Here is a 16,461-nt window from a genome sequence, read left to right on the forward strand (position 1 = left end):
TTTAATATGAACATCATTCATGTTCAAATATATTGTTTTTAATTCCTATCGATATTATTTGTGAAGGATATATTTTCAGTAGTTTAGATAAGATTTTCCCTGTTTTTATGAACAGTTGCAGTGACTGGACGAGGGAGGTTCAATGGAAAGTTTTTTTTTGTCATTTTACATTCTTTACAAGATATAGACGAAATCGTCTACCTTTAAGAAAAAAAATCTTTTAGCTCAAAGTAACAATTGCAAACAGTGATTCATGTCACTGTATTTTTATTTGAAGGACGATGAACCTTCCTCGCCTCGACATATTGTTATTAAAAAATGTATATAACTGTTGCTAGGACAATGTTTATACAAATGGTTTTATGATTGAATGAAATTGGGTAATAGTACAGCTAGTTATTAACTTAAAAATGTATTAAATAAATGTGTACCATATTTCTAATATTTTTTTCTATTGTTATGACAAAAAATACTAATTTTTTTCTTTTATTTTGGAAATTTTTGTTTTTTTTTTTTATTTTTGAAAACAAAAGTTCATACTTCAATAACTTAATTTCGAAAGAAAATGGCTCTTTTTGTCAAACCATGTACTCAAAGTGATTACTCTATTGTACCTTACCCAACATGCTTAATTATCTGGTGGTGATGGGGTACTACATAACCATAGAAGAGCCCCATCACCGATTCAACTTGACTTTAATTTATTAGAAACTTGTATAACATTTGTAATTTTCATATTTATTACATGTTTCATATAGACCACCAGACTTATAATAACACATTCATTAACATTTAAAATTAAACACAACCTATACATTACAAATAAATATAAAAGTCTGTTTAAACAACACAAGGCTCTCATTTCATTTTTATAATAAAGTTTAACATTTTACATATAATAACCAAGTACAACCTATGGCATAATAACAGATGTTTTTTTAAGTAAATATACTTTCTTTTGAATATAATACAACCAATGTAAAAATACTTACATCTGTGATTATATAATATAATAATTTTCATTGTCAATTTAAGTGCTAGAATAATTAATATATAAAATGTTTTTTATATGTAATAACAGTAATACTTATTTACTATTAAAAGTTTTTGAAAATTGAATATACTTTGTCATTACTAACAAATTATATATATATACTAGCTGATCCCGCAAACTTTTTTTTGCAAAAAAAATTAAAGTTTTTAATTAACAAATGTAAGATATGGGTTGATCGTAGAGGGGTGAAAATTTAGGTTTGTATGTATTTATGCATGCTGTATCATAATAAAATAAAAACCAAAAAAATTGTCTAAAAAAATAAAAAATGAAATTTAGGGGTGGACCACCCTTATCACTTAGGGGTATGGAAAATAGATAGTAGCCGATTCTCAGACATACTGAATACGCATGTAAAATTTGGTAAAAATCGGTCAAGCCGTTTCGGAGGAGTTCAAGTTCGAACACCGTGACACGAGGATTTTATATATTAGATTCCTCTCCTTGTATGTTTAAAATTTTCTGTTTGATAGTAAGGGATTATAGATACATAGAATAAATTAATGACTAAAAAATAAATTTAGCTGCTAATTACACACTCTCTTGAATGGCAGTAATAAAGTTTAAGTAAAATTATGAATAATTAAGTAATCCTGTCAACTTAAATCATGATCAAAAACGATCAGAATTCCCATGACTCTAACCATTTTAACCCAGACATAGTGGAATTAGGTTCATGTGCCAGAGGACCGCTCATACCATAGGCCAATGGTGAAAAAAGGTAAAAACTGTAAACAGTGGTAGATATTATAGTCCCCATAACACAATGATAGACTGTCTTACCAAGTTCTGGATTAAAAAAGCTTTTTATACTTATTAGGAGGTACTCTGTCAAAATACCTGAAAAGAACGAAAATATTAATTTACATTTTATTTAAAAGTTTATATTTATAAAATATAACCAGAGATTTTATTCTGAAAAAAAAAATTTAGTCAATTTTAATGAGTCAATATATTTCACTATCATTATTTTTGTCGTAACACGTCCACATGTGGACAAAGACCACTTCCAGTAATTTCCAACAGGACCGTTTACAAGCGGCATGCGTACAGCGTCTTAAAACTTCAACGAGGTTATCTGTAAACCATCGGGGTGGAGCTTTAAAGTCCACCAAGCAGCTATATGTTCTACATGCTATGAGGCAACATCTTCATAGACTTAGGTAATTCGGAATTCAACCTGTGTAAGCTGGTCTAGTTTGTCGTCTTGCTTGTATAAGATTATCACTCATCCAGTCGAAAGATGCTTCTAGAATGCTTTCCAACTTCAGCTGAATATTTACAATTTCCAACTGCATAAAAATAGTTACACTTTTGAAGGCAAATGAACGATATCACAATACGCTCCTATGTGAGGTCCTATTCAACATTGTAATAAAATAAAGAAGTTCAAAAAACAAAATCTTGTGAACAAATCATAACGTAATGTGATAGATTTTTAAATGATAATAAAGCTTGAAAATATTTACTCTTCTTCTGTATTCCGAAAAAAAAAATCCTATTTCCGTTTATAGTATTTTGTTAAGTTGTTCAATAACATTCTGAATTATCGCATAATATTAGATAACATACCGGTCAGCATAGAACTGAAGACAAGCGCTGGGAAATAATGGTGGAAATAAAGAACGCGACCCATAGCCCAGAAAGGCACATAATGTAGCGTCCAACCCACAAAAGTCCAGCCGGCTGCATTTAATAGTGACTTTTCTGCCCCACCTGTAACGGATTGTATTATTGTCGAGATTGAAATTAATAATAAATAACATACTGTATTTGATATATTTTATTGTCTTGGAAATACATTCATAGTATTTCCTCTAAAATAGAAATACATTTTTAGATATAACAAAGTAAAGGAGTGTCTAATGTGAGTGATTTTATCATATTAGACAGATCAAGTGGAGGTTATCTGTGGTTTGAATGGGTTTGGTTGGAGCTCAATTGATGTTAATGCTATTTGCATATTTTTTTTCTCTCTGTAGGAACTTTCTCAACCCATTATAAATATATAGATGAAAAACTTAACCGAATTGATCTGGCATATCTCGAATTTTCTTTTTAGCAACATATAGGGCGATTCATGATAATCTAAAAAGTGTTTATTGTACATATCATAAATTTTTAACTTTTTGTTTCCATAAATAATGTCTTAATATATATAATAATAATATTTTAATATATATAATAACAGTGTCTTAATATAATTAATAACGATTTATTAAAAACAAATCTAAACTCACCTTCTACTTGTTTACCAAACGCTTCAGCCCTTTTTTCCCTGATGGCATTAATGATGTAAATGATGAAGAAAATAACGAGGAAAATCAAGTTAGTCCACCAAACAACTGGGTTGCCCAATAAATATATTCTATGTCCACTGCCGGAGAAGAACTGTCCCTGTGAAAAAAAAAAGTTAAATTATCAAAGATATTCTTGCAAAAATATCTACATTTGTTGATCCACCTAAACTCAATGAGGAACATATTAGAAGCGAACACCTTTTTTTAATAAGCTATAACAATCGGCATATCAGCCGATGGATGCATTTTGCAAGGCTTAGATCCCCAAAGATCAACACGAAGACCAGTCTTGCACTACTCGCATCAGGGCATCTCCTACAACTTTAACTATTACATCGGTCCTCCTAGTAGGTCTATCCTTGCTTATGGTGTCCACTTGAGAATCTTGCGGCTCATAAGGTCGACGGTTGCACAAGCGATATGCGCCGTATACTGCCAATTTAGACGAGCAATTCATCGAGTTACATCGGTGGCATTGGTTACCTATAATAATATGCCGTTGTTCATACAGAATGACATGTTTTAAAGCAGCAAGCGAATACATAGGACTTTGAAATTTTATTTAAGATTGTCTTTATTAGTATACAATGTCTTTATAATATTAAATTTCAAATTTAAAAATCATTAATGCAATACGCGATAGATTACATCTCTTATTGTAGTCAAGTTTAGTCTATCGCTGTTCGAATGATAAAAACCTCAGACTTTAAATGAACAGGCGACAGAAACACAGTCCTATACATTTTTTAAAAATAATATAAATTTAAGTATTTTATTCTACACATTTAATTTTTAAATATCGTTTGTTACGTTCTAGAAGTGCGTGCAGCCAGTAATGTCAGAACAGCAATGACTTCCCATCAGACATCCGATTTACATAAATGACAGCTTGTCATTTGTTGCCATAAATAAAAGTTTAGCAAAAGTACCGTTATCATGTGTAATGAAGTAAAAATTCAGGCTTACCCTATAATTAATAGGCCATTGCCACGGCTGCGAAGTGACCTCACCCTCTTTGGGCTTGAGACCTGAATTCCCCTGGAACATTACAGCATGTGATTCGAAGAAACGTTCTAGAAATCCTGACGCGTATGCCTCGAAGCTGACCTTTGGTACTGTATTAAAAAAAACGTATTTCTTTAATTATAATATAAAAGAATATAAATAAATGTGGATTAATATTACTGAACTATAATTTCTTGCTAGAAAAGTATGCTATCAATTTCTGTTTTTAAATTTTATAAATAGGATGTTCATACTCTGGAATTCAGTAATAACATTTAGACAAGTTACTAATAATAACTTACGGCGCTGACACTTGGTCTCTTACTCAGGATCTCTTTGGTAAGCTAAAGCTCGGAATTTCTCTAATGAATCAAACCAGGAATGATGAGAACCGTAAGCTAACGAAAGTAAGCGACTTTGCTCAGTAAAATGCCAAGTTTATGTAGCAATGGGCAGTGTATATAGTGAACTCAACGGATAGCGGCCGGGGCTTTAAGATTGTGGACTGGAGACCACGGACTAAGGACACGAAAGGACGTCCAACCACAAGTTGGATAAACGATCTTTTTAACATCTTCGGATGACTCTGAATTTATGCCGCTTGCAACCGAAAATAGTTTATTTTAACTCTATTGCGGAGGCCTATGCTAAGCAGTGGACGTCATCTTACACCTGAAATTACAATTAGTAAGAATCATTTTTTTTATTTTTATTTATTGCAATTACCAAATACAAATAACCATAATTACTTAACCAGGGTTGTGTCACAGACTTGATGTAATTTTTCTGTACACATACAACTATCATCTATCATCGGTTTTTGTCACAGAAGTTAATGAATATGATTAATAATATCCAACCAATTTTAAGTTAACAACAAAAGTAGCTTAATAAATTTTAAGCGCATATACCCTAAGACTCTTATAATTGGAAATAATTACATTAATTGATCAAGAATCTAAAAGTTGATTTAAAAATATATGAAAATAATACTTTTAGTAACTATATCGTGATCAACTTTGTACGATTATATAATAATCTCTTATATAATCTGTGATTATAACATAATAAATTAAGCTTGAGAATAAATTGCACTTTGTATTTTGTGAAACGATTCACTTAAAACCGAGTTGTTGAGGGTTCATATTAGATCAGATCGCGTTTGAAACCCCCTTCGGAAGTCAAAGGATGTCATTGTTCAAGTAGTTTGTAATAAATTGAACTCTATTGGGCATTCTTCTTAAGACATTTTTGAATTAATGAATATATTTATACTTACATTCGTCATACAGATTGTCCTCCACATTCCACAGGGCATTCTTGTCTCTTAAATTAGGATTACATGCGACTTCTTGTTGTTCATAACCCCACTTTGGAAGCTGCTTGCCAGTTGTCGTCAAAGCACAAGACTATGAAATAAATATTTTTATAAGTATAATGAGAATTATTTATATATTTGTACAAAAAAGATTCTGCGGTGAAATCCAAAGGCAACACAGCATAGAACATCCGCCAACCACATGGGAAACCTACGACCTCGTCAAGGTCCTCGGGAGACGCGGGATGCAAGGTGCTTCGACTCGCCCTATTGTAAATCTACGAGGTAAGCCTATTTTTATATATATACATATATACAAACAAACATAGTTGGCTATGGACGTCCTCTGTTTAAAATCATGATAATAAAACATCATTTATTCCTTTCTTAAAATAAAACTAATTATGGTTAATGAACAAAAATTTAACTGTTAGCTTATTATTGAAATCACTTTTGTATTAATTATATCCCGGAATGAAGACGAGTGAAGCAATAAGTATCTTGTTATGAAGAATATTTGCAGAAGCATTTTTTGACTTCGAAAATATTAATCTATCTGTAATTCAATGTAGCCGTCTTTTATTACAAAATGTATTAGCCAAAACATAACGTTAGGAAAATATGGATTTAAATAAAAATGGTAATTATTTCTTTTAATGGAATCTTGGAATTTATGATTATTTAGAGTAGAACGTCAACGTGAACAGTGAACAGACGACCTTTTTAAATTCGTAGACAAGATATAGGCCACACCTACCTACTGAGCCACACCCATGACATTTGAAGTTCTATGGGTGAAATGATAATCATGTAGTAAATTTACTATCAATAAAGCCTTTGATAGCAACTGACCTGTAAATAGTGTATGAACATCAGCTTACTGCGGACTGTTTGAATCTCATCACCATCTTTTCCTGCGGTGATCACGATCTTCCAAACATCGTTAGCGTCACCAATGCCGTCCTATAGCCGGATTAGTACAAAAATAAAATTAAAATAATCTTATGCAAGTTTGTTAGCGTTTATAATTCGGTGCAGTGGTTTTACAAAGATAAAAATTAGCTGAAAATTTTAACAACAGGAATACACATCATTTTTCTCAGCTGTCCAAATTCAAATACACAACAGCTATATATATAAAAATGGATCTCCATCTCTCTTAGTCGCGCATATAAAAAAGATTACCCGTTACATTTCTATCCCGTCTTTTTTTATAAATTGACAATATGCACAGAAAACATTTTACAATCATTATTTATTAATCACAAAATTAATTCATTTTATGTTTAATTAATAAATAAAGTGATCAGTGACAAAACAATAATTAATATATAAGAGATAGATCGTTGCGTAAAAGTTCGAAAGTATAAAAAACTGTATTCAATATTGCTAGTCAATTTAGTTCTTGATACTCTTCTGGCTTGTTCCTATGCTTTTTCGTTCTTTACTTCTATTACATCATCTGGCTTCTTTATTGTGCTGCTATATCTATACATTTTGTGTAATACAACTCGCGAGTACGTGAACCCACACAGGTCTGCGAGTGGTAGGTACTGTGCGAGCGAGACAGCACTAGAGATTAATGTTTGACGTACTATTGTTGATTGAACGATCCTCATAAAAAATTTAAGATTTTTTCTGGTTTTGTATTACACAAGCCTTATGGGCAAGACTTACTTAAACAGTTCTTACGTCACTTTATGGTATTTATTAAGCTTTTGAGAAGGTGAGGGTATGAGATTCTTACCTCCCCGTAGCCGGTGACCTGCATGAACTTCGCGGAAAGCGGTGCACGCTCGCGATGCGAGTGCAGGTTGCGACCGGTGGCTGCGTGCGTGAGACGCACAAGGTCGCCGCTTCGGACGACTACCACGCCCTCTACTTGCTCGCGATCGTACGGCTTGATCACCCAACGGTTGTTGTCGTCCTTGTGCGTGTATGTCGTTATCTACATAACAATTATAAGCATTATTTATTTCTTAAACAATACGAAATTTTTAAAAATAATTATTTAAAGATTAATTTCATTTTGATATCTTCAGACTGTACTATTCACTCTTATGTAATTAACTGATTATCGTATATAAATAAAAAAGAATCGCCAAATTTATTGCTGAGTTTGAAAACCGGGGATGTCTCAACCAATTCCTTATTTTGATTGAGGCATGAGGAAGATTCTAATTTATAAATATATAAAAATTTGTAGGAAAATTCTAAGAATCCGGAAAAACCGGTCTTTCTAATATTTTCTGATTAAATGTTTTTAGTTCGTGTATATTAGATTTGTCACCAAATAAAAATTGTAATAATATGGTACAATAAACACTGACACATAATATTTGAAAGTGCAATTTCTTTAACATTTTGAAAAAAAAAAAACTATGAATATTAAAGCTTGGTCCAAGAGTATTTGAAGAGAAAAATACACACTTGCTGCTGTCTGGCACCGACCCCAGCAGGATACAAATGATGATGCGAATGCAAATATCCTCCACCGGTTCTGTGATTTTTCAGGGTGATGAGCGCACCGTAGGCAACTATTCTCGGAGCACTAGCGTTATGCAAGCTGTTCCCTTCCAACCGAGCCTGGAAACCCGACGAATAGAAGCCATCACCATTTCCACTGAAAGACAATTATTATTATTTTTATTATTTGCAGTTCGTAAAGTTTAACACAGTGCGAATCAATGATAGCTGATAGATGCAAGACACAGAAAAGTCTTGCGCTGCACGTATCCGGTGACTTCACGCAACCTTCATTGTGACGTCAGTGAACCTAGCGCAACTTTCTTTACTTTAACATATTTATTTCATAATTTTCAGCATATCTATTGTATATAAGTAACACTCTTAGAACATTTATTAATTAGTCAAAACGATATTTAATGAAATCAGGCGTTACCTTGCGGAAGTCCAACCTAAGTAAGAAAAGAACCAATATTTAGCCACTTTCGCACATGCAGTGGTAGTCGTGCAACAAAGTGCACCGCCCGCCAGCCCGCTGATAAATGCGTATGCGGCAAACAATGCGAATTACACAACTGCCACCGTTAATTCACTCAACACGTGTTTCACCTCTCCACGGGGCATCTCCACACTGCCACTCTGTATTTGGCACTAATCAGTGTCATATCAATCATAACCACTGTATGTGCGCAAGTGGCTAAATATTGGTCCTTTTCTTACTTAGTCAAAACGATTTAAAATACCTATACAACTTTAATGACGTCACGGGTGCTATATTCATATATTTATTTGAGGAGCAACCATACAGTTAAACATTACGAAACATATAAAATCCTTCAGTAATACTTTTTACTGATTTAAATAGGTGTAAAAGCTCTAGAGTGAATTTATAGCTCGTTACTCTCTCATATATGTTACATTAATTTATTATTTTCTATTGTAATGCGACAGACTAATAACTCTTAGCAGTACAAAGTCTGCAGAGACAGTAAAAAAATAATTTTAAAGCATTGATTTATTATGGATGTGATGATTTCACTGCTTTAAAACTTTTGTCAACTATAACTAATCACCCTGTATAATAATTGTATATCATTCTAAAAAGTAATAGGCTAATGGAAAACCAGCATGTAATTGGACTGGGACCCGTTTTGCACTTAAACTTACGTTGATGCGAGACATTATTTTAGCTGTTTATTCTTTTACTTTTTTATATTTTATTTTTCACTATGTACTTGTTATCTGTTTTTCTACCCTGTTTGTAATTGTTATTTTTCGTACCATGATGTGTTGTAAATAAATGTTGTGTATTTGTTTCATACCTCTTGCTCAAAACAGTGAGATGAATCCAGAAGAAAAACACGTACAGAACAATGGGCCACAGGATTAAAGTTATGCTTCTACCAACTAGATGTTTTAATGTCAGTGTCTGAAAATAAACATACGAGGGTGGATTGAAAAGTACTCGGCCTAACCAAGAAAATAAACACATACTAAATCAGTTATATTTTTATTTTTCTACATAATCACCATCAAGTTCAATACACTTTTGCCACCACCCCTTCCAAGCATTTAGACCGTTGAAAAAAATGATTCTTCCTTAGAGTCAAAATATGCGTCTACAGCTGCTTTGACCTCGTCGTTTGTCGAAAATCTTTGACCTCCCAAGTGCTTTTTTAGGTTAGGGAACAGAAAGAAGTCTGATGGTGCCAGATCAGGTGAATACGGCAGATGCGGTAACAGTTCAAAACCACAGTTGTGAATTTCAGCCATTGACTGTACTGACGTGTGAACACGGGCGTTATCTTGATGAAACAGGACTTTTCTTCTGAGCATTCCTCGACGTTTTTCTTTTAATTCCTCTCGTAAAGGACGTAGTAAGGTGCAGTAGTAATCAGAGTTTATAGTCTGACCCCTTTCAAGATAATCAATCATAATCACACCTTTCGAGTCCCAGAATACTGAAGCCACCACCTTATTTGCCGACAAAATCGACTTAGCCTTTTTAGGGGGTGGTGAACCAGGTCTTCTCCACTGTTTTGATTGTAGTTTTGTTTCCGGTGTACAGTAATGAACCCATGTTTCGTCCATAGTAACAAAACGATTCAAAAAATCATCTGCATCGGCTCCAAATAACTCCAAACTGTCGTGTAAAATAGTCAATCGCGTCCTTTTTTGTTCAACTGAAATCAGTCGCGGAACCCACCTGGCAGACACCTTGTGGAAACCCAACTCATTGACAATGATGTTTTGAGTTCGTTCATAAGAGATGCCTATAATCTCGGCTATCTCTCTAATTTTTAATCTGCGGTCTCCCATTATTAAATCAATTACTTTTTTAATATTTTCGTCAGTAGTTGACGTCGAAGGCCTTCTAGAGCGGGGTTCATCTTTCACACTCTCTCTACCACGCTTAAATTCTGCTATCCATTTTTTGACGGATGAATATGACAGAGCACAATCGCCTAATGTACTGACCATGTCATCATGGATGGCTTTTGATGATAGCCCCTTCTTATGGAGGTACTTAATGACGGCACGCTGCTCGATTTGCTCCATTCTCGGAAATTATGTCCGATTACTTTGTTAATTAATTTATAAAATCACAACTAATTATCGCACACGTTTCGATCTTCACACAATGAACTAGTCTGAACTGAACTAAATAATGTGGATAGATTTGATTTTTAGAATTGAATGGATCTGGGTTAGGCCGAGTACTTTTCAATCCACCCTCGTAGCAATTCACATACCTCTTGTCTAAGCCTGGCTTAAATATTAAAAAAATTTCTACTAATTTTTACATAACTTTAACAAGGTAATTTTTTCTTTAGTTATGAACGTTGTTAAGAATCAATTGTTTTTAATAAAACATGTACGTAATTTATTACAGTAGCGTAGTCCCTAAGTGACACAGTAGTAATGGTCCAGCGGTAGAGAACTGAGATTTGCGATCGTAAGTCACTGGTTCGATTCTGCCAGGATACAATGTTATACTATACTATTGCAACTGCTCAAAAACAAGGTTTCTAAAGGATGGGTAGCAGCGTTCTCTGCGTATCATAATACCACACTGCAATCGCCAACCCGCCTGCCAAGCGATTATTGTTTTTCCGCCCATAGATATCTTCGGGGGAAGACTGTGCTTTGCAGTAGACGTCTATTTATTATATATTAAAACCTTATATCGTATTTTCTTGATAATGTGGAGTTTTCTTGAAAATTTTCTTTATAAATATTTACACTACTTTCAGATTAAAACTTTTTTTAACATATCCTCTAATGTTACCAATTTTATTTGTATATTAGGAAAGCTTTTATAATAAATTCTTTTATGTTTTGAGATAAATAAGTACTTTAACTTTAATATACAAGTCAATAACTCATCTAAAAGTCACTGTGTTTTGGTTTTATGTCTCATTGTTTGTACTTATTTTCGCCTCAACATGATATTGCGGTATGTTTAATATTTATCGACATCTAGTAGTAATACAGGGTGGGCTAAAAAAGCGTGCGAATTTAAAAGTAACATGGCAATTTAATTTTATTAACTTGACATAACTTTAAAGGATATAACAGCAGGACCTGGCTCCAAATAGATGGAGTCCGCCAGGACACCTGGACAGGGCATTAAGAGGGGCCCCAAAGACAGGGTTAATGCAAATAAAAACAGGACAAACAATGAGTTTTTTTATTTGTAGTCGATATGAAAAATAAAACGAAAACTGAAATTCCATGGCCTTCCCACAGCCCAGATCTCATGCCACAGATTGCCAATCTTAAAAACAACATAATATGCAAATTTATGTATATATATCATTCCACGAGCGCTGTGGGTGAGTATGTACATTTATATGGCACCCATTTTAATAATTTTATTTAAAAAATTAATTGCTAAATATTTATGCTATTATATATGTTTTAATTCGCTTTTTTGTATTTTCAAAATCAGTTAAACTTAATGGCCCACCCTGTAATATTATAATGATTAGTCTTACTGTCCCGTTAGTAATATAGAGATATCTTAAGTAACCTTTTTTCTGCAGTAAACTCACCACTGGTTGACTAATATCTCCCAGAATGTTCCAGAGATCAGCGAGTGTGCGTAGTCCAACAAACAAAACAAAAAACAGTCCAACAAACTTCACTGACATGGTGCACGCGAGGGACCAGCCCAGAAAAAGCTGCCAGAGTATCATGCAGGAGGAAAAAGGCGGTTGTCCAGAATCCGTCAATGACCTTACCTTGTAATAAAATTTTTGTTTAATTTTTATACATTATTCTCAATAAAATAAAACCTTTGTTGTTAATTCAACTATTTCAAAACAAGGAATTAGTTTAGAAATTTAAGTTATGCAATTGTGTTTAGAATATATGGAATAAATATGTAATTGTTAATACACACTGTACTAACACTGCAATTACTTGATATTTTATAACATAAAAGCATTCATAACAAACAAGAAACAATGATTATTGTGGCATTAAATACATTATCCATACATTAAATTATATATAAGTATATGTGTATGCTATAAATATAATATTTTAATAAATAATTTGAGATGGTGGAGAAAGAAAGTTAAAAGTAAAATAGCCTTTTCAATGTTATATGCATTGGTTAAATTAGTTTTCTTTTTATTACTATAGATAACTCCTATTCCAACAAGCATTTTATAATAAAAAACAAGGCTTGAAAATGTTACTTTTATCCTTGTGTCTGTGGCCAAAAGTCTGGAGGTATATATAATGTTATATCAATTATATTTGTATAATAAACAAGAAGCGCTTACTTCTAATCTAGTGGATTTTAAGTTAGTTTGATTATAATAATTCGAAATATAATAATACTTGGAATAATTATATCACTATATATATCATTGTATATAATAAATATATTTAATAAAACTAAGTTTAATATTTTATTAAAATACCTTAAAAGCTCCATAGATGGCACAACTCATGAAGAATAGCAAAATTGGATCAAGGAGTATATATCTATTAAGAGTTAAAAATCCAACATCTGAAAATAATGTATAAATGATTTGTTCAACACTTGTATTTTAGCATTTCTTTATTTTTTACTTTATTTACTTAATGTTTATTTATTAATATATAATTTCTGTCATTAAGTTTAACTTACCACATAATAGCAGGACAGTGCCAATAAATGTAGCATTAAGAGATTGAGTCATTTCCCACAGAGACAAAAATGTTAGAGGAATAATTAATGCTCCTAATGTAGTACAAAACTAAAAAAAAAACAAAGTAAATGTATATAATAAATTATTACAATAAACACTGGTGAAATACCCAAAAACTACTTACAATTCTCATTCCTTCATATCTGGTCCCATTATACTTATCTCCAGGTTTTTCAAAAGGAAATTTTCCATCATATCCTGATAATTTCCCTGAAAGAGCAATCAGCATCTGAAAATTATAAAAAAAGTTGTCGTATTATACATAAGGTTATGGTTTTATACAAGTCTGAAAGCTTATTGATTAAAACTTGTCATCATGCTTATAATTAAAAACAAAAACATACAAATAGTAAAGATTGCTTCGAGTGACAAGACTGCCTCTTCTATTGTCTGCTGTCTTGGATTGTATATGAATTGTTTTTTTTTCTCACCTGTATTTATAGTCTGTAGTGTACAAAAAAGTTTTAATAAATAATAAACAAATCTGGTTCTCAAATTGTCCAAGGAGATACAAGCTATATTGCTTGCATTAATAAATATTTATAAGGTATGAAATTTAGTTTTATTTAGTGCAATAAAAGTTTACAAAACAAGCAGATTTTGGTCCCAATTTGTTCCTAAATTGTTGTAATGTTCATATTTGGCTCTTTGGCTAATAACTTTGTTGATCACTAGTCTATGTCATAATATATGTAATGTAAATATAGTACACAAATTGGTAATAGAGGTCATTGAAGTCAACTCCATAATTTCTTAGCCAAGAATAAAATTATATCTATTTTATTCTATACTTCATCTGACTAATCTAACTCTGATAACAATGTATATAAACCATTGTGGGCATTGAATTATAAAAAAAATATTAAAAATTTTCCAAAATGAAAATGATTTGATAATAAAGATAAATTTATAATAATTTTTTTTTTCAAAAAATTTATACTTTTATAAGTACCAAGTATTAATATTATAGCTGTAATAATACCTTTCCAAGTGGAGGATGAACATCAAAAAAGAAAGTTCTGTTTATGTACCAGCTAGCCATTTTTCCAAAGTGTGTCTCGTCCCAACTAAAACATTGATTATGTTATTGCACTAATTAAAAACAGACAAACAGCAATACTACTTACTTTAACTGCTGACACTACATGTTATGCTTGTATTATAAAAAATGATACAAATTTAGACAAACACCATGAACACCAGTCAAAAAAATACATTTTAAGATATTTTTTAACTGTGACTTTTTTCTTTTAATAGAATCAAGAAAATAGTCGGAAAAACACCACATTTTGTTTGCACTACTATCATCAAGTTTTATGCTCAGAATGTGAAATCATAGGGAGTTTGTTACTATTTAATTCAAAATAGTTCATCAACACATTTCCTACGAAAAACAGTTATAATTGTTACCAAAACTTACCAAACATGATCAGGCTCCAGAACTTTATAAAATCGTGTCAAAAAAGTAGCAGCACATAGAATACCAAATATAACCCACCAACTGAAACATTTTTAAATACTAAACTTTAATATCCAATTTTTAAAGCTCTTTATTCGTAATTTTATAAAACAAGCTTTATTTGAAATATGTATGATAACACACCTTTTATTGTTACACTTGTTAAAATAATTCTTTTTTAATTGTTCACTCATTGCTACCTTGTTAATTTAGATAGATTCAACTTTCTCTTAAACTAACTGTTCATTACCAATATACTTAACTTTGACATTGACAGCTTTTTGTGTATACGACATATAACGGTTACATAGATATATCTATCTAATATCACAGTATAAAAAAGTAAGTATTTGATAGCAAATAAGTTTTTTTTTAACATTTTCGTAGCTGTGTGTTCTTGGCAGTTGCAAATCGTTTCGTAGGTGTTACGCACGCAAAGGTTCGTCGTCACTTGGAGTGTCCTCTGAATCTTAAGGATTTTACCGTGGAAACAAGTCTCTCCAAATTGTTATCCTCCTTTTAAATTATTTAGCGGAAGTTTAACAAAGTTATTATGGATTAGCAAGTAAAAGTGGGCAGGCCACATAGCGGATAGGACAAATGACTACTAAAACTTTAAGGTTTTGTGCCTATGTCAAGTAGGGGACGCCCAACGGTTAAAATGATCATGACGATGTCAAAACCTAACGCCTCTCTGCAATTATCGAGAGGCATTGTTTGATTTTGAGCTCCTCTAGAAATAGGAAGCATAAAAATTTGCGGAGACGACTCCTTGTTTCTTGATGATTCTTTTCCAGCACCTTATTTTTAACGCGTCTATGAGTAAATCCGCGGAATCTGTTGATGCTGTTTGGGCAGCAGAGAGTCAGTTCCAAATAAAGAAACAGTAGTATTTCTATTCTCTTTTTGTGTCGTAAAGTAACACGTGCGAAATAAGAGATCTTTGCTTAAAATAACAAAACGAAAACTAGTAAGAAATAAATATAGCATTCTGAAATCCATGAACTAAAATATTAACTGTAAATTATTTTTTAACAAAATGTCTAATAGTTCCTTATAAAATGTATTAATTAATCGAGTTTTTTTAAAAAAAATGTCGGATAAAATGTAAATTACGTATCGATATAAAAAAAATTCTATTAACACTATCCGATATGACATCGGAACATAAGCGATCCGCTTTAGAATTGTAAATAAATAAAAGCTTTCCTTCCACAATTATTACTCATTCGTAATAAGTCAGCTCACGGAGATGGTTGTATTTTGATCTGACGTCATGAGGCCAAACATTTACGTATTTTTAAAGCTGTGCTTTCTCTTATCTCTTTGTTTTGCGGATTTAAGTGTAGAAAAAAAAGTGAAATTTGTTAACAGCTTTGTTGATTATTTGAACAAATTACCAAATCATCTTTTCGTATATGATGATGGTGTCCTTTTAAATGCGCAAAAAAACGTGAGTAATGTTAATTATGAATATTTTCTAAATAGAAGCTAAGGTTATCTAATTTCAACCTCCGTTATTATCTTTGTTTTGTCGTAAATTATTCACTGTTACAAAAATAATTAAGTTTCCTTGATAATACATATGTGTAGTAATTATTTAGTTTAGTTAATTTATTTATATTACTTATCGTTATAGTTTGATTAATCCTATA

The 16,461-nt window shown here is 31.9% G+C and overlaps 2 protein-coding genes across 3 annotated transcripts in view; one reads left to right on the forward strand and one right to left on the reverse strand.

Moving 5' to 3' along the window:
* Nucleotides 1-1,360: 1,360 nt before the first annotated feature.
* tw (Protein O-mannosyl-transferase 2) lies at nucleotides 1,361-15,043 on the reverse strand. The gene is made up of 16 exons (XM_068762898.1): nucleotides 14,951-15,043; nucleotides 14,768-14,848; nucleotides 14,330-14,414; nucleotides 13,472-13,576; nucleotides 13,287-13,395; nucleotides 13,078-13,166; nucleotides 12,199-12,387; nucleotides 9,466-9,572; nucleotides 8,108-8,300; nucleotides 7,425-7,625; nucleotides 6,530-6,640; nucleotides 5,639-5,768; nucleotides 4,321-4,469; nucleotides 3,295-3,451; nucleotides 2,627-2,770; nucleotides 1,361-1,894 (listed from the first exon to the last, which is right to left on the reverse strand). Exons 1-16 carry the CDS (start codon nucleotides 14,998-15,000, stop codon nucleotides 1,677-1,679), a joined length of 2,118 nt encoding a protein of 705 aa, XP_068618999.1. The 5' UTR covers nucleotides 15,001-15,043; the 3' UTR covers nucleotides 1,361-1,676.
* A 1,005-nt stretch (nucleotides 15,044-16,048) lies between these two features.
* The window catches only part of LOC137919984 (uncharacterized), a 154,071-nt gene continuing 153,658 nt past the window's right edge, over nucleotides 16,049-16,461 (forward strand). For both annotated transcript variants that reach the window (XR_011106748.1, XM_068763217.1), the window contains exon 1: nucleotides 16,049-16,259. Coding sequence is in view for 1 of the 2 variants with exons in the window: in XM_068763217.1 (XP_068619318.1) it covers nucleotides 16,083-16,259 (177 nt within the window). In the remaining variant the exon portion in view is untranslated. The remainder of the gene's footprint in view (nucleotides 16,260-16,461) is intronic.

This window comes from Battus philenor, unplaced genomic scaffold (assembly GCF_028537555.1).
Source record: "Battus philenor isolate CCGP_79_NKW_IND1 unplaced genomic scaffold, ilBatPhil1.0.hap1 SCAF_17, whole genome shotgun sequence".
NCBI lineage: Eukaryota > Metazoa > Arthropoda > Insecta > Lepidoptera > Papilionidae > Battus > Battus philenor.